The sequence below is a fragment of the Coregonus lavaretus genome (genome assembly GCF_964263955.1).
Source record: "Coregonus lavaretus genome assembly, chromosome: 24".
Classification (NCBI taxonomy): Eukaryota; Metazoa; Chordata; class Actinopteri; order Salmoniformes; family Salmonidae; genus Coregonus; species Coregonus lavaretus.
In genome coordinates, this window is record NC_140011.1 from 45,480,384 (window position 1) to 45,503,530 (window position 23,147).

General features: G+C 41.4%; 1 protein-coding gene across 1 annotated transcript in view; it reads left to right on the plus strand.

The window, feature by feature from the left end:
* The window catches only part of LOC311099909 (inositol polyphosphate 5-phosphatase K-like), a gene marked incomplete at both ends in the record, with an annotated part of 74,054 nt that overhangs the window by 11,423 nt on the left and 39,484 nt on the right, over positions 1–23,147 (plus strand). Inside the window, one exon of the mRNA XM_084140627.1 lies at positions 10,924–11,040. Within this exon, the coding sequence (XP_083996753.1) occupies positions 10,924–11,040 (117 nt within the window). The remainder of the gene's footprint in view (positions 1–10,923; positions 11,041–23,147) is intronic.

Sequence of the window (23,147 nt, forward strand, 5' to 3'; positions counted from 1 at the left end):
CAGGTCAGATCAGGACCCGTTGTCTCTCTCTAGTATTTATGTAACAGGTCAGATCAGGGCCCGTTGTCTCTGTCTAGTGTTTATGTAACAGGTCAGATCAGTGCCCGTTGTCTCTGTCTAGTATTTATGTAACAGGTCAGATCAGGGCCCGTTGACTCTGTCTAGTATTTATGTAACAGGTCAGATCAGGGCCCGTTGTCTCTGTCTAGTATTTATGTAACAGGTCAGATCAGGGCCCGTTGTCTCTGTCTAGTATTTATGTAACAGGTCAGATCAGGGCCCGTTGTCTCTGTCTAGTATTTATGTAACAGGTCAGATCAGGGCCCGTTGTCTCTGTCTAGTATTTATGTAACAGGTCAGATCAGGGCCCGTTGACTCTGTCTAGTATTTATGTAACAGGTCAGATCAGGGCCCATTGTCTCTGTCTAGTATTTATGTAACAGGTCAGATCAGGGCCCGTTGTCTCTGTCTAGTATTTATGTAACAGGTCAGATCAGGGCCCGTTGACTCTGTCTAGTATTTATGTAACAGGTCAGATCAGGGCCCGTTGTCTCTGTCTAGTATGTATGTAACAGGTCAGATCAGGGCCCGTTGTCTCTGTCTAGTATTTATGTAACAGGTCAGATCAGGGCCCGTTGACTCTGTCTAGTATTTATGTAACAGGTCAGATCAGGGCCCGTTGTCTCTGTCTAGTATTTATGTAACAGGTCAGATCAGGGCCCGTTGTCTCTGTCTAGTATTTATGTAACAGGTCAGGTCAGGGCCCGTTGACTCTGTCTAGTATTTATGTAACAGGTCAGATCAGGGCCCGTTGTCTCTGTCTAGTATTTATGTAACAGGTCAGATCAGGGCCCGTTGTCTCTGTCTAGTATTTATGTAACAGATCAGATCAGTGCCCGTTGTCTCTGTCTAGTATTTATGTAACAGGTCAGATCAGGGCCCGTTGACTCTGTCTAGTATTTATGTAACAGGTCAGATCAGGGCCCGTTGTCTCTGTCTAGTATTTATGTAACAGGTCAGATCAGGGCCCGTTGTCTCTGTCTAGTATTTATGTAACAGGTCAGATCAGGGCCCGTTGACTCTGTCTAGTATTTATGTGTGACGTTCTGGCTCCGGGACTCTTTGTTGTGAGCCAGGGTTGTCATTTTCTTTTGGGTGTATTTCTATGTGGGATCTGGTTGTTCATTTTCTATGTTTGGTTTTGTTGTTTATTGGGCATATGACTCCCAATCGGAGGTAACGAGTGTCAGCTGTTCGGCTCGTTATCTCTGATTGGGAGCCATATTTAATCTGTGTGGTTTCACCTTTGTTTGTGGGTTTTTGTTTCCGTGTGGCTGTTTGTTGTATTCAGCATTGAACTTCACTTTCGTCTATTTTGGTTTATTGTTTTCGATCGTGGTTTCTTTATAATTAAAGTCTACGATGTTCGCTCAACACGCTGCGCTTTGGTCTCATCCTTTCGACGATCGTGACAGAAAAACCCACCACAAGAGGACCAAGCGGCGTAACAAGCGGCAACAGGACCTACCTACGCAGGATTTATGGGAGCCTCCTAAGGACTTTTGGACATGGGAGGAGATACGGGCTGGAAAGGGTCCTTGGGCACAACCGGAGGAGTACCACCGCCCTCGTGAAGAGCTGGAGGCAGCTGCAGCCGAGAGGAGGTGGTATGAGGAGGCAGCGCGGAGTCGAGGCTGGAAGCCCGTGGTTACTCCCCAAAAATTTCTTGGGGGGGGGCTAAAAGGGAGTGTGGCGAAGTCAGGTAGGAGACCTGCGCCTACTCCCTGGACTAACCGTGGAGAGCGGGAGTACGGGCAGACACCATGTTACGCAGTAGAGCGCATGGTGTCTCCTGTACGCAGGCATAGCCCGGTGCGGTACATTCCAGCTCCTCGTATCGGCCGGGCTAGATTGAGTGTTGAGCCGGATGTCATGAGGCCGGCCCCACGCAGCAGGCCACCAGTGCGTCTCCTCGGGCCGGCTTACATGGCACCAGCCCTACGTATGGTTTCCCCGGTTCGCCTACTTAGCCCGGTGCGGGTTATTCCTCCTTCCCGTACTGGTCGGGCGACGGGGAGCATACAACCAGGTAAGGTTGGGCAGGCTCAGTGCTCAAGGGAGCCAGTACGCCTGCACGGTCCGGTATTTCCGGCGCCGCCTCCCCGCTCCAGCCCAGTACCACCAGTGCCTACACCACGCACCGAGCCTCCTGTGTGTTCCCAGAGTCCTGTGCGTCCTGTTGCTGCTCCCCGCACTAGCCCTGAGATGCGTGTCCTCAGCCCGGGACCACCAGTTCCGGCACCACGCACTAGGACTTATGTGCGTCCCCAGGGTCCTGCATGCCCTGTTGCTGCTCCCCGCACTAGCCCTGAGATGCGTGTCCTCAGCCCGGGACCACCAGTTCCGGCACCACGCACTAGGACTTATGTGCGTCCCCAGGGTCCTGCATGCCCTGTTGCTTCTCCCCGCACTAGCCCTGAGATGCGTGTCCTCAGCCCGGTACCTCCAGTTCCGGCACCACGCATCAGGTCTACGGTGCGCCTCAGACGGCCAGAGTCTGCCGTCTGCCCAACGGCGCCTGAACTGCCCGTCTGCCCAACGGCGCTTGAACTGCCCGTCTGCCCAACGGCGCTTGAACTGCCCGTCTGCACAACGGCGCCTGAACTGTCTGTCTGCCCAACGCCGTCTGAACTGCCTGTCTGCCCAACGCCGTCTGAACTGCCCGTCTGCCCAACGCCGTCTGAACTGTCCGTCTGCCCAACGCCGTCTGAACTGCCCGTCTGTACTGAGCCTGCAAAGCCGCCCGTCTGCCATGAGCCTTCAGAGCCGTCCGCCAGACCGGAGCCGCTAGAGCTCTTCGCCAGACAGGATCAGCCAGAGCCTTCCGCCAGACAGGATCAGCCAGAGCCTTCCGCCAGACAGGATCAGCCAGAGCCTTCCGCCAGACAGGAGCAGCCAGAGCCTTCCGTCAGACCGGATCAGCCAGAGCCTTCCGCCAGACAGGAGCAGCCAGAGCCTTCCGCCAGACGGGATCAGCCAGAGCCTTCCGCCAGCCATGAGTGGCCAGATCCGTCAGCCAGCCATGAGCCGCCAGATCCGTCAGCCAGCCATGAGCAGCCAGATCCGTCAGCCAGCCATGAGCCGTCCAGCCAGGATCCGCCAGAGCCAGCCAGCCAGGATCCGCCATTTAGTCCAGTGCTGCCCCTTAGTCCAGTGCTGCCCCTTAGTCCAGTGCTGCCCCTTAGTCCGGTGCTGTCCTTTAGCCTGGTGCTGCCTCTTAGTCCGGTGCTGCCCATTAATCCAGGTGGGTTTAAGTGGAGGGTGGTCATTGGGAGGAGGTTAAGAAAGCGGGTAGGAACTATAGTGGGGTGGTGGTCAAGCCCGGAGCCGGAACCGCCTCCGGGGAGCAACACCCACCCAGCCCTCCCCTATTGTGGGGTTGTGAGGCGCGGTCGCAGTCCGCGCCTTTAGGGGGGGGTACTGTGACGTTCTGGCTCCGGGACTCTTTGTTGTGAGCCAGGGTTGTCATTTTCTTTTGGGTGTATTTCTATGTGGGATCTGGTTGTTCATTTTCTATGTTTGGTTTTGTTGTTTATTGGGCATATGACTCCCAATCGGAGGTAACGAGTGTCAGCTGTTCGGCTCGTTATCTCTGATTGGGAGCCATATTTAATCTGTGTGGTTTCACCTTTGTTTGTGGGTTTTTGTTTCCGTGTGGCTGTTTGTTGTATTCAGCATTGAACTTCACTTTCGTCTATTTTGGTTTATTGTTTTCGATCGTGGTTTCTTTATAATTAAAGTCTACGATGTTCGCTCAACACGCTGCGCTTTGGTCTCATCCTTTCGACGATCGTGACATTATGTAACAGGTCAGATCAGGGCCCGTTGTCTCTGTCTAGTATTTATGTAACAGGTCAGATCAGGGCCCGTTGTCTCTGTCTAGTATTTATGTAACAGGTCAGATCAGTGCCCGTTGTCTCTGTCTAGTATTCATGTAACAGGTCAGATCAGGGCCCGTTGACTCTCTCTAGTATTTATGTAACAGGTCAGAACAGGGCCCATTGTCTCTGTCTAGTATTTATGTAACAGGTCAGATCAGGGCCCGTTGTCTCTGTCTAGTATTTATGTAACAGGTCAGATCAGTGCCCGTTGTCTCTGTCTAGTATTTATGTAACAGGTCAGATCAGGGCCCGTTGACTCTGTCTAGTATTTATGTAACAGGTCATATCAGGGCCCGTTGTCTCTGTCTAGTATTTATGTAACAGGTCAGATCAGTGCCCGTTGTCTCTGTCTAGTATTTATGTAACAGGTCAGATCAGGGCCCGTTGTCTCTGTCTAGTATTTATATAACAGGTCAGATCAGGGCCCGTTGTCTCTGTCTAGTATTTATGTAACAGGTCAGATCAGGGCTCTTTGTGTCTGTCTAGTATTCATGTAACAGGTCATGCCAGGGCCTGTTGTCTCTGTCTAGTATTTATGTAACAGATCAGAGCCTGTTGTCTCTATCTAGTATTTATGTAACAGGTCAGATGAGTGCCCGTTGTCTCTGTCTAGTATTTATGTAACAGGTCAGATTAGGGCCCGTTGTCTCTGTCTAGTATTTATGTAACAGGTCAGATCAGTGCCCGTTGTCTCTGTCTAGGATTTATGTAACAGGTCAGATCAGGGCCCGTTGTCTCTGTCTAGTATTTATGTAACAGGTCAGATCAGTGCCCGTTGTCTCTGTCTAGTATTTATGTAACAGGTCAGATCAGGGCCCGTTGACTCTGTCTAGTATTTATGTAACAGGTCAGATCAGGGCCCGTTGTCTCTGTCTAGTATTTATGTAACAGGTCAGATCAGGGCCTGTTGTCTCTGTCTAGTATTTATGTAACAGGTCAGATCAGGGCCCGTTGACTCTGTCTAGTATTTATGTAACAGGTCAGATCAGGGCCCGTTGTCTCTGTCTAGTATTTATGTAACAGGTCAGATCAGGGCCCGTTGACTCTGTCTAGTATTTATGTAACAGGTCAGATCAGGGCCCGTTGACTCTGTCTAGTATTTATGTAACAGGTCAGATCAGGACCCGTTGTCTCTCTCTAGTATTTATGTAACAGGTCAGATCAGGGCCCGTTGTCTCTGTCTAGTGTTTATGTAACAGGTCAGATCAGGGCCCGTTGTCTCTGTCTAGTATTTATGTAACAGGTCAGATCAGGGCCCGTTGACTCTGTCTAGTATTTATGTAACAGGTCAGATCAGGACCCGTTGTCTCTCTCTAGTATTTATGTAACAGGTCAGATCAGGGCCCGTTGTCTCTGTCTAGTATTTATGTAACAGGTCAGATCAGTGCCCGTTGTCTCTGTCTAGTATTTATGTAACAGGTCAGATCAGGGCCCGTTGACTCTGTCTAGTATTTATGTAACAGGTCAGATCAGGGCCCGTTGACTCTGTCTAGTATTTATGTAACAGGTCAGATCAGGGCCCATTGTCTCTGTCTAGTATTTATGTAACAGGTCAGATCAGGGCCCGTTGTCTCTGTCTAGTATTTATGTAACAGGTCAGATCAGGGCCCGTTGACTCTGTCTAGTATTTATGTAACAGGTCAGATCAGGGCCCGTTGTCTCTGTCTAGTATGTATGTAACAGGTCAGATCAGGGCCCGTTGTCTCTGTCTAGTATTTATGTAACAGGTCAGATCAGGGCCCGTTGACTCTGTCTAGTATTTATGTAACAGGTCAGATCAGGGCCCGTTGTCTCTGTCTAGTATTTATGTAACAGGTCAGATCAGGGCCCGTTGTCTCTGTCTAGTATTTATGTAACAGGTCAGATCAGGGCCCGTTGTCTCTGTCTAGTATTTATGTAACAGGTCAGATCAGGGCCCGTTGTCTCTGTCTAGTATTTATGTAACAGGTCAGATCAGTGCCCGTTGTCTCTGTCTAGTATTTATGTAACAGGTCAGATCAGGGCCCGTTGACTCTGTCTAGTATTTATGTAACAGGTCAGATCAGGGCCCGTTGTCTCTGTCTAGTATTTATGTAACAGGTCAGATCAGGGCCCGTTGTCTCTGTCTAGTATTTATGTAACAGGTCAGATCAGGGCCCGTTGACTCTGTCTAGTATTTATGTAACAGGTCAGATCAGGGCCCGTTGTCTCTGTCTAGTATTTATGTAACAGGTCAGATCAGTGCCCGTTGTCTCTGTCTAGTATTTATGTAACAGGTCAGATCAGGGCCCGTTGACTCTGTCTAGTATTTATGTAACAGGTCAGATCAGGGCCCGTTGACTCTGTCTAGTATTTATGTAACAGGTCAGATCAGGACCCGTTGTCTCTCTCTAGTATTTATGTAACAGGTCAGATCAGGGCCCGTTGTCTCTGTCTAGTGTTTATGTAACAGGTCAGATCAGGGCCCGTTGTCTCTGTCTAGTATTTATGTAACAGGTCAGATCAGGGCCCGTTGACTCTGTCTAGTATTTATGTAACAGGTCAGATCAGGACCCGTTGTCTCTCTCTAGTATTTATGTAACAGGTCAGATCAGGGCCCGTTGTCTCTGTCTAGTATTTATGTAACAGGTCAGATCAGTGCCCGTTGTCTCTGTCTAGTATTTATGTAACAGGTCAGATCAGGGCCCGTTGACTCTGTCTAGTATTTATGTAACAGGTCAGATCAGGGCCCGTTGTCTCTGTCTAGTATTTATGTAACAGGTCAGATCAGGGCCCGTTGTCTCTGTCTAGTATTTATGTAACAGGTCAGGTCAGGGCCCGTTGACTCTGTCTAGTATTTATGTAACAGGTCAGATCAGGGCCCGTTGTCTCTGTCTAGTATTTATGTAACAGGTCAGATCAGGGCCCGTTGTCTCTGTCTAGTATTTATGTAACAGGTCAGATCAGTGCCCGTTGTCTCTGTCTAGTATTTATGTAACAGGTCAGATCAGGGCCCGTTGACTCTGTCTAGTATTTATGTAACAGGTCAGATCAGGGCCCGTTGTCTCTGTCTAGTATTTATGTAACAGGTCAGATCAGGGCCCGTTGTCTCTGTCTAGTATTTATGTAACAGGTCAGATCAGGGCCCGTTGACTCTGTCTAGTATTTATGTAACAGGTCAGATCAGGGCCCGTTGTCTCTGTCTAGTATTTATGTAACAGGTCAGATCAGGGCCCGTTGTCTCTGTCTAGTATTTATGTAACAGGTCAGATCAGTGCCCGTTGTCTCTGTCTAGTATTTATGTAACAGGTCAGATCAGGGCCCGTTGACTCTCTCTAGTATTTATGTAACAGGTCAGATCAGGGCCCATTGTCTCTGTCTAGTATTTATGTAACAGGTCAGATCAGGGCCCGTTGTCTCTGTCTAGTATTTATGTAACAGGTCAGATCAGTGCCCGTTGTCTCTGTCTAGTATTTATGTAACAGGTCAGATCAGGATCCGTTGACTCTGTCTAGTATTTATGTAACAGGTCATATCAGGGCCCGTTGTCTCTGTCTAGTATTTATGTAACAGGTCAGATCAGTGCCCGTTGTCTCTGTCTAGTATTTATGTAACAGGTCAGATCAGGGCCCGTTGTCTCTGTCTAGTATTTATATAACAGGTCAGATCAGGGCCCGTTGTCTCTGTCTAGTATTTATGTAACAGGTCAGATCAGGGCTCTTTGTGTCTGTCTAGTATTCATGTAACAGGTCATGCCAGGGCCTGTTGTCTCTGTCTAGTATTTATGTAACAGATCAGAGCCTGTTGTCTCTATCTAGTATTTATGTAACAGGTCAGATGAGTGCCCGTTGTCTCTGTCTAGTATTTATGTAACAGGTCAGATTAGGGCCCGTTGTCTCTGTCTAGTATTTATGTAACAGGTCAGATCAGTGCCCGTTGTCTCTGTCTAGGATTTATGTAACAGGTCAGATCAGGGCCCGTTGTCTCTGTCTAGTATTTATGTAACAGGTCAGATCAGGGCCCGTTGTCTCTGTCTAGTATTTATGTAATAGGTCAGATCAGGACCCATTGTCTCTCTCTAGTATTTATGTAACAGGTCAGATCAGGGCCCGTTGTCTCTGTCTAGTGTTTATGTAACAGGTCAGATCAGGGCCCGTTGTCTCTGTCTAGTATTTATGTAACAGGTCAGATCAGGGCCCGTTGACTCTGTCTAGTATTTATGTAACAGGTCAGATCAGGACCCGTTGTCTCTCTCTAGTATTTATGTAACAGGTCAGATCAGGGCCCGTTGTCTCTGTCTAGTATTTATGTAACAGGTCAGATCAGTGCCCGTTGTCTCTGTCTAGTATTTATGTAACAGGTCAGATCAGGGCCCGTTGACTCTGTCTAGTATTTATGTAACAGGTCAGATCAGGGCCCGTTGTCTCTGTCTAGTATTTATGTAACAGGTCAGATCAGGGCCCGTTGTCTCTGTCTAGTATTTATGTAACAGGTCAGATCAGGGCCCGTTGTCTCTGTCTAGTATTTATGTAACAGGTCAGATCAGGGCCCGTTGTCTCTGTCTAGTATTTATGTAACAGGTCAGATCAGGGCCCGTTGACTCTGTCTAGTATTTATGTAACAGGTCAGATCAGGGCCCGTTGTCTCTGTCTAGTATTTATGTAACAGGTCAGATCAGGGCCCGTTGACTCTGTCTAGTATTTATGTAACAGGTCAGATCAGGGCCCGTTGTCTCTGTCTAGTATGTATGTAACAGGTCAGATCAGGGCCCGTTGTCTCTGTCTAGTATTTATGTAACAGGTCAGATCAGGGCCCGTTGACTCTGTCTAGTATTTATGTAACAGGTCAGATCAGGGCCCGTTGTCTCTGTCTAGTATTTATGTAACAGGTCAGATCAGGGCCCGTTGTCTCTGTCTAGTATTTATGTAACAGGTCAGGTCAGGGCCCGTTGACTCTGTCTAGTATTTATGTAACAGGTCAGATCAGGGCCCGTTGTCTCTGTCTAGTATTTATGTAACAGGTCAGATCAGGGCCCGTTGTCTCTGTCTAGTATTTATGTAACAGGTCAGATCAGTGCCCGTTGTCTCTGTCTAGTATTTATGTAACAGGTCAGATCAGGGCCCGTTGACTCTGTCTAGTATTTATGTAACAGGTCAGATCAGGGCCCGTTGTCTCTGTCTAGTATTTATGTAACAGGTCAGATCAGGGCCCGTTGTCTCTGTCTAGTATTTATGTAACAGGTCAGATCAGGGCCCGTTGACTCTGTCTAGTATTTATGTAACAGGTCAGATCAGGGCCCGTTGTCTCTGTCTAGTATTTATGTAACAGGTCAGATCAGGGCCCGTTGTCTCTGTCTAGTATTTATGTAACAGGTCAGTTCAGTGCCCGTTGTCTCTGTCTAGTATTTATGTAACAGGTCAGATCAGGGCCCGTTGACTCTCTCTAGTATTTATGTAACAGGTCAGATCAGGGCCCATTGTCTCTGTCTAGTATTTATGTAACAGGTCAGATCAGGGCCCGTTGTCTCTGTCTAGTATTTATGTAACAGGTCAGATCAGTGCCCGTTGTCTCTGTCTAGTATTTATGTAACAGGTCATATCAGGGCCCGTTGTCTCTGTCTAGTATTTATGTAACAGGTCAGATCAGTGCCCGTTGTCTCTGTCTAGTATTTATGTAACAGGTCAGATCAGGGCCCGTTGTCTCTGTCTAGTATTTATATAACAGGTCAGATCAGGGCCCGTTGTCTCTGTCTAGTATTTATGTAACAGGTCAGATCAGGGCTCTTTGTGTCTGTCTAGTATTCATGTAACAGGTCATGCCAGGGCCTGTTGTCTCTGTCTAGTATTTATGTAACAGATCAGAGCCTGTTGTCTCTATCTAGTATTTATGTAACAGGTCAGATGAGTGCCCGTTGTCTCTGTCTAGTATTTATGTAACAGGTCAGATTAGGGCCCGTTGTCTCTGTCTAGTATTTATGTAACAGGTCAGATCAGTGCCCGTTGTCTCTGTCTAGGATTTATGTAACAGGTCAGATCAGGGCCCGTTGTCTCTGTCTAGTATTTATGTAACAGGTCAGATCAGGGCCCGTTGTCTCTGTCTAGTATTTATGTAACAGGTCAGATCAGGGCCCGTTGTCTCTATCTAGTATTTATGTAACAGGTCAGATCAGGGCCCGTTGTCTCTGTCTAGTATTTATGTAACAGGTCAGATCAGGGCCCGTTGTCTCTGTCTAGTATTTATGTAACAGGTCAGATCAGGGCCCGTTGTCGCTGTCTAGTATTTATGTAACAGGTCAGATCAGTGCCCGTTGACTCTGTCTAGTATTTATGTAACAGGTCAGATCAGTGCCCGTTGTCTCTGTCTAGTATTTATGTAACAGGTCAGATCAGGGCCCGTTGTCTCTGTCTAGTATTTATGTAACAGGTCAGATCAGGGCCCGTTGTCTCTGTCTAGTGTTTATGTAACAGGTCAGATCAGGGCCCGTTGTCTCTGTCTAGTATTTCTGTAACAGGTCAGATCAGGACCCGTTGACTCTGTCTAGTATTTATGTAACAGGTCAGATCAGGGCCCGTTGTCTCTGTCTAGTATTTATGTAACAGGTCAGATCAGGACCTGTTGTCTCTGTCTAGTATTTATGTAACAGCTCAGATCAGGGGCGTTGTCTCTGTGTAGTATTTATGTAACAGGTCAGATCAGGGCCCGTTGTCTCTGTCTAGTATTTATGTAACAGGTCAGATCAGGGCCCGTTGTCTCTCTCTATTATTTATGTAACAGGTCAGATCAGGGCCCGTTGACTCTGTCTAGTATTTATGTAACAGGTCAGATCAAGACCCGTTGTCACTGTCTATTATTTATGTAACAGGTCAGATCAGGGCATGTTGTCACTATCTAGTATTTCTATAACAGGTCAGATCAGTTGTTTAATAATCACTACCTCCATTTTCTCTCTTTCTGTTTCCCCCCCTCTCTCCCTCTCCATCCCCCCCTTCTCTCTCTCTCTCACCCCTCTCTTTTCCCCTACAAGGTATCTTCAGTGAGGCTGCAGGGGCTGCTGTTGTTGGTCTTCTCTAAGCAGGTTCATGTCCCCTTCATCAGAGACATACAGACTACCTACACACGGACCGGCATCTTCGGTTACTGGGTATGGACCTGATAGCTTTATTAACTCTATATGTGGGTTTGATTCCCACGGGTGGCCAGTATAAAAAAAGTAATAATGTATTCACTAACTGTAAGTCGCTCTGGATAAGAGCGTCTGCTAAATGACTAAAATGTAAATGTAAATGTATATACTGGGGATGGACCTGATAGCTTTATTAACTCTATATATTGGGGATGGACCTGATAGCTTTATTAACTCTATATACTGGGGATGGACCTGATAGCTTTATTACCTCTATATACTGGGGATGGACCTGATAGCTTTATTAACTCTATATATTGGGTATGGACCTGATAGCTTTATTAACTCTATATACTGGGGATGGACCTGATAGCTTTATTAACTCTATATATTGGGGATGGACCTGATAGCTTTATTACCTCTATATATTGGGTATGGACCTGATAGCTTTATTAACTCTATATACTGGGGATGGACCTGATAGCTTTATTACCTCTATATACTGGGGATGGACCTGATAGCTTTATTAACTCTATATATTGGGTATGGACCTGATAGCTTTATTAACTCTATATACTGGGGATGGACCTGATAGCTTTATTACCTCTATATACTGGGGATGGAACTGATAGCTTTATTAACTCTATATATTGGGTATGGACCTGATAGCTTTATTAACTCTATATACTGGGGATGGACCTGATAGCTTTATTAACTCTATATACTGGGGATGGACCTGATAGCTTTATTAACTCTATATATTGGGTATGGACCTGATAGCTTTATTAACTCTATATACTGGGGATGGACCTGATAGCTTTATTAACTCTATATACTGGGTATGGACCTGATAGCTTTATTAACTATATATACTGGGGATGGACCTGATAGCTTTATTAACTCTATATATTGGGTATGGACCTGATAGCTTTATTAACTCTATATACTGGGTATGGACCTGATAGCTTTATTAACTCTATATATTGGGTATGGACCTGATAGCTTTATTAACTCTATATACTGGGGATGGACCTGATAGCTTTATTACCTCTATATACTGGGGATGGACCTGATAGCTTTATTAACTCTATATATTGGGTATGGACCTGATAGCTTTATTAACTCTATATACTGGGGATGGACCTGATAGCTTTATTAACTCTATATACTGGGTATGGACCTGATAGCTTTATTAACTATATATATTGGGGATGGACCTGATAGCTTTATTAACTCTATATATTGGGTATGGACCTGATAGCTTTATTAACTCTATATACTGGGTATGGACCTGATAGCTTTATTAACTCTATATATTGGGGATGGACCTGATAGCTTTATTAACTCTATATACTGGGTATGGACCTGATAGCTTTATTAACTCTATATATTGGGTATGGACCTGATAGCTTTATTAACTCTATATACTGGGGATGGACCTGATAGCTTTATTACCTCTATATACTGGGGATGGACCTGATAGCTTTATTAACTCTATATATTGGGTATGGACCTGATAGCTTTATTAACTCTATATACTGGGGATGGACCTGATAGCTTTATTAACTCTATATATTGGGGATGGACCTGATAGCTTTATTACCTCTATATACTGGGGATGGACCTGATAGCTTTATTAACTCTATATATTGGGTATGGACCTGATAGCTTTATTAACTCTATATACTGGGGATGGACCTGATAGCTTTATTAACTCTATATACTGGGTATGGACCTGATAGCTTTATTAACTCTATATACTGGGGATGGACCTGATAGCTTTATTAACTCTATATATTGGGTATGGACCTGATAGCTTTATTAACTCTATATATTGGGGATGGACCTGATAGCTTTATTAACTCTATATACTGGGTATGGACCTGATAGCTTTATTAATTCTATATATTGGGTATGGACCTGATAGCTTTATTAACTCTATATACTGGGTATGGACCTGATAGCTTTATTAACTCTATATACTGGGTATGGACCTGATAGCTTTATTAACTCTATATACTGGGATGGACCTGATAGCTTTATTAACTCTATATATTGGGTATGGACCTGATAGCTGTATTAACTCTATATATTGGGGATGGACCTGATAGCTTTATTATCTCTATATACTGGGATGGACCTGATAGCTTTATTATCTCTATATACTGGCTATGGACCTGATAGCTTTATTAACTCTATATACTGGGTATGGACCTGATAGCTTTATTAACTCTATATACTGGGTATGGACCTGATAGCTTTATTAACTCTATATATTGGGTATGGACCTGATAGCTTTATTAACTCTATATACTGGGGATGGACCTGATAGCTTTATTAACTCTATATACTGGGTATGGACCTGATAGCTTTATTATCTCTATATATTGGGGATGGACCTGATAGCTTTATTAACTCTATATACTGGGTATGGACCTGATAGCTTTATTAACTCTATATACTGGGTATGGACCTGATAGCTTTATTAACTCTATATATTGGGTATGGACCTGATAGCTTTATTAACTCTATATACTGGGTATGGACCTGATAGCTTTATTAACTCTATATATTGGATATGGACCTGATAGTTTTATTAACTCTATATACTGGGTATGGACCTGATAGCTTTATTAACTCTATATACTGGGGATGGACCTGATAACTTTATTAACTCTATATACTGGGGATGGACCTGATAGCTTTTATTAACTCTATATACTGGGATGGACCTGATAGCTTTATTAACTCTATATACTGGGTATGGACCTGATAGCTTTATTAACTCTATATATTGGGGATGGACCTGATAGCTTTATTAACTCTATATATTGGGGATGGACCTGATAGCTTTTATTAACTCTATATACTGGGATGGACCTGATAGCTTTATTAACTCTATATACTGGGTATGGACCTGATAGCTTTATTAACTCTATATACTGGGGATGGACCTGATAGCTTTATTAACTCTATATACTGGGTATGGACCTGATAGCTTTATTAACGCTATATACTGGGTATGGACCTGATAGCTTTATCAACTCTATATATTGGGTATGGACCTGATAGCTTTATTAACTCTATATACTGGGTATGGACCTGATAGCTTTATTAACTCTATATACTGGGGATGGACCTGATAGCTTTATTAACTCTATATACTGGGTATGGACCTGATAGCTTTATTAACTCTATATACTGGGTATGGACCTGATAGCTTTATTAACTCTATATACTGGGTATGGACCTGATAGTTTTATTAACTCTATATATTGGGTATGGACCTGATAGCTTTATTAACTCTATATACTGGGGATGGACCTGATAGCTTTATTAACTCTATATACTGGGATGGACCTGATAGCTTTATTAACTCTATATATTGGGGATGGACCTGATAGCTTTTATTAACTCTATATACTGGGATGGACCTGATAGCTTTATTAACTCTATATACTGGGTATGGACCTGATAGCTTTATTAACTCTATATATTGGGGATGGACCTGATAGCTTTATTAACTCTATATATTGGGGATGGACCTGATAGCTTTTATTAACTCTATATACTGGGATGGACCTGATAGCTTTATTAACTCTATATACTGGGTATGGACCTGATAGCTTTATTAACTCTATATACTGGGGATGGACCTGATAGCTTTATTAACTCTATATACTGGGTATGGACCTGATAGCTTTATTAACGCTATATACTGGGTATGGACCTGATAGCTTTATCAACTCTATATATTGGGTATGGACCTGATAGCTTTATTAACTCTATATACTGGGTATGGACCTGATAGCTTTATTAACTCTATATACTGGGGATGGACCTGATAGCTTTATTAACTCTATATACTGGGTATGGACCTGATAGCTTTATTAACTCTATATACTGGGGATGGACCTGATAGCTTTATTAACTCTATATACTGGGTATGGACCTGATAGTTTTATTAACTTTATATATTGGGTATGGACCTGATAGCTTTATTAACTCTATATATTGGGGATGGACCTGATAGCTTTATTAACTCTATATACTGGGTATGGACCTGATAGCTTTATTAACTCTATATACTGGGTATGGACCTGATAGCTTTATTAACTCTATATACTGGGGATGGACCTGATAGCTTTATTAACTCTATATACTGGGGATGGACCTGATAGCTTTATTAACTCTATATATTGGGTATGGACCTGATAGCTTTATTAACTCTATATACTGGGTATGGACCTGATAGCTTTATTAACTCTATATACTGGGGATGGACCTGATAGCTTTATTAACTCTATATATTGGGTATGGACCTGATAGCTTTATTAACTCTATATATTGGGTATGGACCTGATAGCTTTATTAACTCTATATACTGGGTATGGACCTGATAGCTTTATTAACTCTATATACTGGGATGGACCTGATAGCTTTATTAACTCTATATATTGGGGATGGACCTGATAGCTTTTATTAACTCTATATACTGGGATGGACCTGATAGCTTTATTAACTCTATATACTGGGTATGGACCTGATAGCTTTATTAACTCTATATATTGGGGATGGACCTGATAGCTTTATTAACTCTATATATTGGGGATGGACCTGATAGCTTTTATTAACTCTATATACTGGGATGGACCTGATAGCTTTATTAACTCTATATACTGGGTATGGACCTGATAGCTTTATTAACTCTATATACTGGGGATGGACCTGATAGCTTTATTAACTCTATATACTGGGTATGGACCTGATAGCTTTATTAACGCTATATACTGGGTATGGACCTGATAGCTTTATCAACTCTATATATTGGGTATGGACCTGATAGCTTTATTAACTCTATATACTGGGTATGGACCTGATAGCTTTATTAACTCTATATACTGGGGATGGACCTGATAGCTTTATTAACTCTATATACTGGGTATGGACCTGATAGCTTTATTAACTCTATATACTGGGGATGGACCTGATAGCTTTATTAACTCTATATACTGGGGATGGACCTGATAGCTTTATTAACTCTATATATTGGGTATGGACCTGATAGCTTTATTAACTCTATATACTGGGTATGGACCTGATAGCTTTATTAACTCTATATACTGGGTATGGACCTGATAGCTTTATTAACTCTATATACTGGGTATGGACCTGATAGCTTTATTAACTCTATATACTGGGGATGGACCTGATAGCTTTATTAACTCTATATACTGGGGATGGACCTGATAGCTTTATTAACTCTATATATTGGGTATGGACCTGATAGCTTTATTAACTCTATATATTGGGGATGGACCTGATAGCTTTATTAACTCTATATACTGGGTATGGACCTGATAGCTTTATTAACTCTATATACTGGGTATGGACCTGATAGCTTTATTAACTCTATATACTGGGGATGGACCTGATAGCTTTATTAACTCTATATACTGGGGATGGACCTGATAGCTTTATTAACTCTATATATTGGGTATGGACCTGATAGCTTTATTAACTCTATATACTGGGTATGGACCTGATAGCTTTATTAACTCTATATACTGGGGATGGACCTGATAGCTTTATTAACTCTATATACTGGGGATGGACCTGATAGCTTTATTAACTCTATATATTGGGTATGGACCTGATAGCTTTATTAACTCTATATACTGGGTATGGACCTGATAGCTTTATTAACTCTATATACTGGGTATGGACCTGATAGCTTTATTAACTCTATATACTGGGGATGGACCTGATAGCTTTATTAACTCTATATATTGGGGATGGACCTGATAGCTTTATTAACTCTATATACTGGCTATGGACCTGATAGCTTTATTAACTCTATATACTGGGTATGGACCTGATAGCTTTATTAACTCTATATACTGGGTATGGACCTGATAGCTTTATTAACTCTATATACTGGGGATGGACCTGATAGCTTTATTAACTCTATATACTGGGGATGGACCTGATAGCTTTATTAACTCTATATACTGGGATGGACCTGATAGCTTTATTAACTCTATATACTGGGTATGGACCTGATAGCTTTATTAACTCTATATACTGGGTATGGACCTGATAGCTTTATTAACTCTATATATTGGGTATGGACCTGATAGCTTTATTAACTCTATATACTGGGGATGGACCTGATAGCTTTATTAACTCTATATACTGGGATGGACCTGATAGCTTTATTATCTCTATATACTGGCTATGGACCTGATAGCTTTATTAACTCTATATACTGGGTATGGACCTGATAGCTTTATTAACTCTATATACTGGGTATGGACCTGATAGCTTTATTAACTCTATATATTGGGTATGGACCTGATAGCTTTATTAACTCTATATACTGGGGATGGACCTGATAGCTTTATTAACTCTATATACTGGGTATGGACCTGATAGCTTTATTATCTCTATATATTGGGGATGGACCTGATAGCTTTATTAACTCTATATACTGGGTATGGACCTGATAGCTTTATTAACTCTATATACTGGGTATGGACCTGATAGCTTTATTAACTCTATATATTGGGTATGGACCTGATAGCTTTATTAACTCTATATACTGGGTATGGACCTGATAGCTTTATTAACTCTATATATTGGATATGGACCTGATAGTTTTATTAACTCTATATACTGGGTATGGACCTGATAGCTTTATTAACTCTATATACTGGGGATGGACCTGATAGCTTTATTAACTCTATATACTGGGGATGGACCTGATAGCTTTATTAACTCTATATACTGGGATGGACCTGATAGCTTTATTAACTCTATATACTGGGTATGGACCTGATAGCTTTTATTAACTCTATATACTGGGATGGACCTGATAGCTTTATTAACTCTATATACTGGGTATGGACCTGATAGCTTTATTAACTCTATATACTGGGGATGGACCTGATAGCTTTATTAACTCTATATACTGGGATGGACCTGATAGCTTTATTAACTCTATATATTGGGGATGGACCTGATAGCTTTTATTAACTCTATATACTGGGATGGACCTGATAGCTTTATTAACTCTATATATTGGGGATGGACCTGATAGCTTTTATTAACTCTATATACTGGGATGGACCTGATAGCTTTATTAACTCTATATATTGGGTATGGACCTGATAGCTTTATTAACTCTATATACTGGGGATGGACCTGATAGCTTTATTAACTCTATATACTGGGTATGGACCTGATAGCTTTATTAACTCTATATACTGGGTATGGACCTGATAGCTTTATTAACTCTATATACTGGGGATGGACCTGATAGCTTTTATTAACTCTATATACTGGGATGGACCTGATAGCTTTATTAACTCTATATACTGGGTATGGACCTGATAGCTTTATTAACTCTATATATTGGGTATGGACCTGATAGCTTTATTAACTCTATATACTGGGGATGGACCTGATAGCTTTATTAACTCTATATACTGGGATGGACCTGATAGCTTTATTAACTCTATATATTGGGGATGGACCTGATAGCTTTTATTAACTCTATATACTGGGATGGACCTGATAGCTTTATTAACTCTATATACTGGGTATGGACCTGATAGCTTTATTAACTCTATATACTGGCTATGGACCTGATAGCTTTATTAACTCTATATACTGGGTATGGACCTGATAGCTTTATTAACTCTATATACTGGGTATGGACCTGATAGCTTTATTAACTCTATATATTGGGGATGGACCTGATAGCTTTATTAACTCTATATACTGGGGATGGACCTTTTTATTAACTCTATATACTGGGGATGGACCTGATAGCTTTATTAACTCTATATATTGGGGATGGACCTGATAGCTTTATTAACTCTATATACTGGGTATGGACCTGATAGCTTTATTAACTCTATATACTGGGTATGGACCTGATAGCTTTATTAACGCTATATACTGGGTATGGACCTGATAGCTTTATTAACTCTATATATTGGGGATGGACCTGATAGCTTTATTAACTCTATATACTGGGTATGGACCTGATAGCTTTATTAACTCTATATACTGGGTATGGACCTGATAGCTTTATTAACTCTATATATTGTGGATGGACCTGGTAGCTTTATTATCTCTATATGCTGGGTATGGACCTGATAGCTTTATTAACTCTATATATTGGGTATGGACCTGATAGCTTTATTAACTCTATATACTGGGGATGGACCTGATAGCTTTATTAACTCTATATATTGGGGATGGACCTGATAGCTTTATTACCTCTATATACTGGGGATGGACCTGATAGCTTTATTAACTCTATATACTGGGGATGGACCTGATAGCTTTATTAACTCTATATACTGGGTATGGACCTGATAGCTTTATTAACTCTATATATTGGGTATGGACCTGATAGCTTTGTTAACTCTATATACTGGGGATGGACCTGATAGCTTTATTAACTCTATATACTGGGTATTGACCTGATAGCTTTATTATCTCTATATATTGGGGATGGACCTGATAGCTTTATTAACTCTATATACTGGGTATGGACCTGATAGCTTTATTAACTCTATATATTGTGGATGGACCTGGTAGCTTTATTATCTCTATATACTGGGTATGGACCTGATAGCTTTATTAACTCTATATACTGGGGATGGACCTGATAGCTTTATTAACTCTATATACTGGGTATGGACCTGATAGCTTTATTAACTCTATATATTGGGGATGGACCTGATAGCTTTTATTAACTCTATATACTGGGATAGACCTGATAGCTTTATTAACTCTATATACTGGGTATGGACCTGATAGCTTTATTAACTCTATATATTGGGGATGGACCTGATAGCTTTTATTAACTCTATATACTGGGATAGACCTGATAGCTTTATTAACTCTATATACTGGGTATGGACCTGATAGCTTTATTAACTCTATATACTGGGATGGACCTGATAGCTTTATTAATTCTATATATTGGGTATGGACCTGATAGCTTTATTAACTCTATATACTGGGTATGGACCTGATAGCTTTATTAACTCTATATACTGGGTATGGACCTGATAGCTTTATTAACTCTATATACTGGGATGGACCTGATAGCTTTATTAACTCTATATATTGGGTATGGATCTGATAGCTGTATTAACTCTATATATTGGGGATGGACCTGATAGCTTTATTATCTCTATATACTGGGATGGACCTGATAGCTTTATTATCTCTATATACTGGCTATGGACCTGATAGCTTTATTAACTCTATATACTGGGTATGGACCTGATAGCTTTATTAACTCTATATACTGGGTATGGACCTGATAGCTTTATTAACTCTATATATTGGGTATGGACCTGATAGCTTTATTAACTCTATATACTGGGAATGGACCTGATAGCTTTATTAACTCTATATACTGGGTATGGACCTGATAGCTTTATTATCTCTATATATTGGGGATGGACCTGATAGCTTTATTAACTCTATATACTGGGTATGGACCTGATAGCTTTATTAACTCTATATACTGGGTATGGACCTGATAGCTTTATTATCTCTATATATTGGGGATGGACCTGATAGCTTTATTAACTCTATATACTGGGTATGGACCTGATAGCTTTATTAACTCTATATACTGGGTATGGACCTGATAGCTTTATTAACTCTATATACTGGGTATGGACCTGATAGCTTTATTAACTCTATATATTGGGGATGGACCTGATAGCTTTATTAACTCTATATACTGGGGATGGACCTTTTTATTAACTCTATATACTGGGGATGGACCTGATAGCTTTATTAACTCTATATATTGGGGATGGACCTGATAGCTTTATTAACTCTATATACTGGGTATGGACCTGATAGCTTTATTAACTCTATATACTGGGTATGGACCTGATAGCTTTATTAACGCTATATACTGGGTATGGACCTGATAGCTTTATTAACTCTATATATTGGGGATGGACCTGATAGCTTTATTAACTCTATATACTGGGTATGGACCTGATAGCTTTATTAACTCTATATACTGGGTATGGACCTGATAGCTTTATTAACTCTATATATTGTGGATGGACCTGGTAGCTTTATTATCTCTATATGCTGGGTATGGACCTGATAGCTTTATTAACTCTATATATTGGGTATGGACCTGATAGCTTTATTAACTCTATATACTGGGGATGGACCTGATAGCTTTATTAACTCTATATATTGGGGATGGACCTGATAGCTTTATTACCTCTATATACTGGGGATGGACCTGATAGCTTTATTAACTCTATATACTGGGGATGGACCTGATAGCTTTATTAACTCTATATACTGGGTATGGACCTGATAGCTTTATTAACTCTATATATTGGGTATGGACCTGATAGCTTTGTTAACTCTATATACTGGGGATGGACCTGATAGCTTTATTAACTCTATATACTGGGTATTGACCTGATAGCTTTATTATCTCTATATATTGGGGATGGACCTGATAGCTTTATTAACTCTATATACTGGGTATGGACCTGATAGCTTTATTAACTCTATATATTGTGGATGGACCTGGTAGCTTTATTATCTCTATATACTGGGTATGGACCTGATAGCTTTATTAACTCTATATACTGGGGATGGACCTGATAGCTTTATTAACTCTATATACTGGGTATGGACCTGATAGCTTTATTAACTCTATATATTGTGGATGGACCTGGTAGCTTTATTATCTCTATATACTGGGTATGGACCTGATAGCTTTATTAACTCTATATACTGGGTATGGACCTGATAGCTTTATTAACTCTATATACTGGGTATGGACCTGATAGCTTTATTAACTCTATATATTGGGGATGGACCTGATAGCTTTTATTAACTCTATATACTGGGATAGACCTGATAGCTTTATTAACTCTATATAATGGGTATGGACCTGATAGCTTTATTAACTCTATATACTGGGATGGACCTGATAGCTTTATTAATTCTATATATTGGGTATGGACCTGATAGCTTTATTAACTCTATATACTGGGTATGGACCTGATAGCTTTATTAACTCTATATACTGGGTATGGACCTGATAGCTTTATTAACTCTATATACTGGGATGGACCTGATAGCTTTATTAACTCTATATATTGGGTATGGACCTGATAGCTGTATTAACTCTATATATTGGGGATGGACCTGATAGCTTTATTATCTCTATATACTGGGATGGACCTGATAGCTTTATTATCTCTATATACTGGCTATGGACCTGATAGCTTTATTAACTCTATATACTGGGTATGGACCTGATAGCTTTATTAACTCTATATACTGGGTATGGACCTGATAGCTTTATTAACTCTATATATTGGGTATGGACCTGATAGCTTTATTAACTCTATATACTGGGGATGGACCTGATAGCTTTATTAACTCTATATACTGGGTATAGACCTGATAGCTTTATTATCTCTATATATTGGGGATGGACCTGATAGCTTTATTAACTCTATATACTGGGTATGGACCTGATAGCTTTATTAACTCTATATACTGGGTATGGACCTGATAGCTTTATTATCTCTATATATTGGGGATGGACCTGATAGCTTTATTAACTCTATATACTGGGTATGGACCTGATAGCTTTATTAACTCTATATACTGGGTATGGACCTGATAGCTTTATTAACTCTATATACTGGGTATGGACCTGATAGCTTTATTAACTCTATATATTGGGGATGGACCTGATAGCTTTATTAACTCTATATACTGGGGATGGACCTTTTTATTAACTCTATATACTGGGGATGGACCTGATAGCTTTATTAACTCTATATATTGGGGATGGACCTGATAGCTTTATTAACTCTATATACTGGGTATGGACCTGATAGCTTTATTAACTCTATATACTGGGTATGGACCTGATAGCTTTATTAACGCTATATACTGGGTATGGACCTGATAGCTTTATTAACTCTATATATTGGGGATGGACCTGATAGCTTTATTAACTCTATATACTGGGTATGGACCTGATAGCTTTATTAACTCTATATACTGGGTATGGACCTGATAGCTTTATTAACTCTATA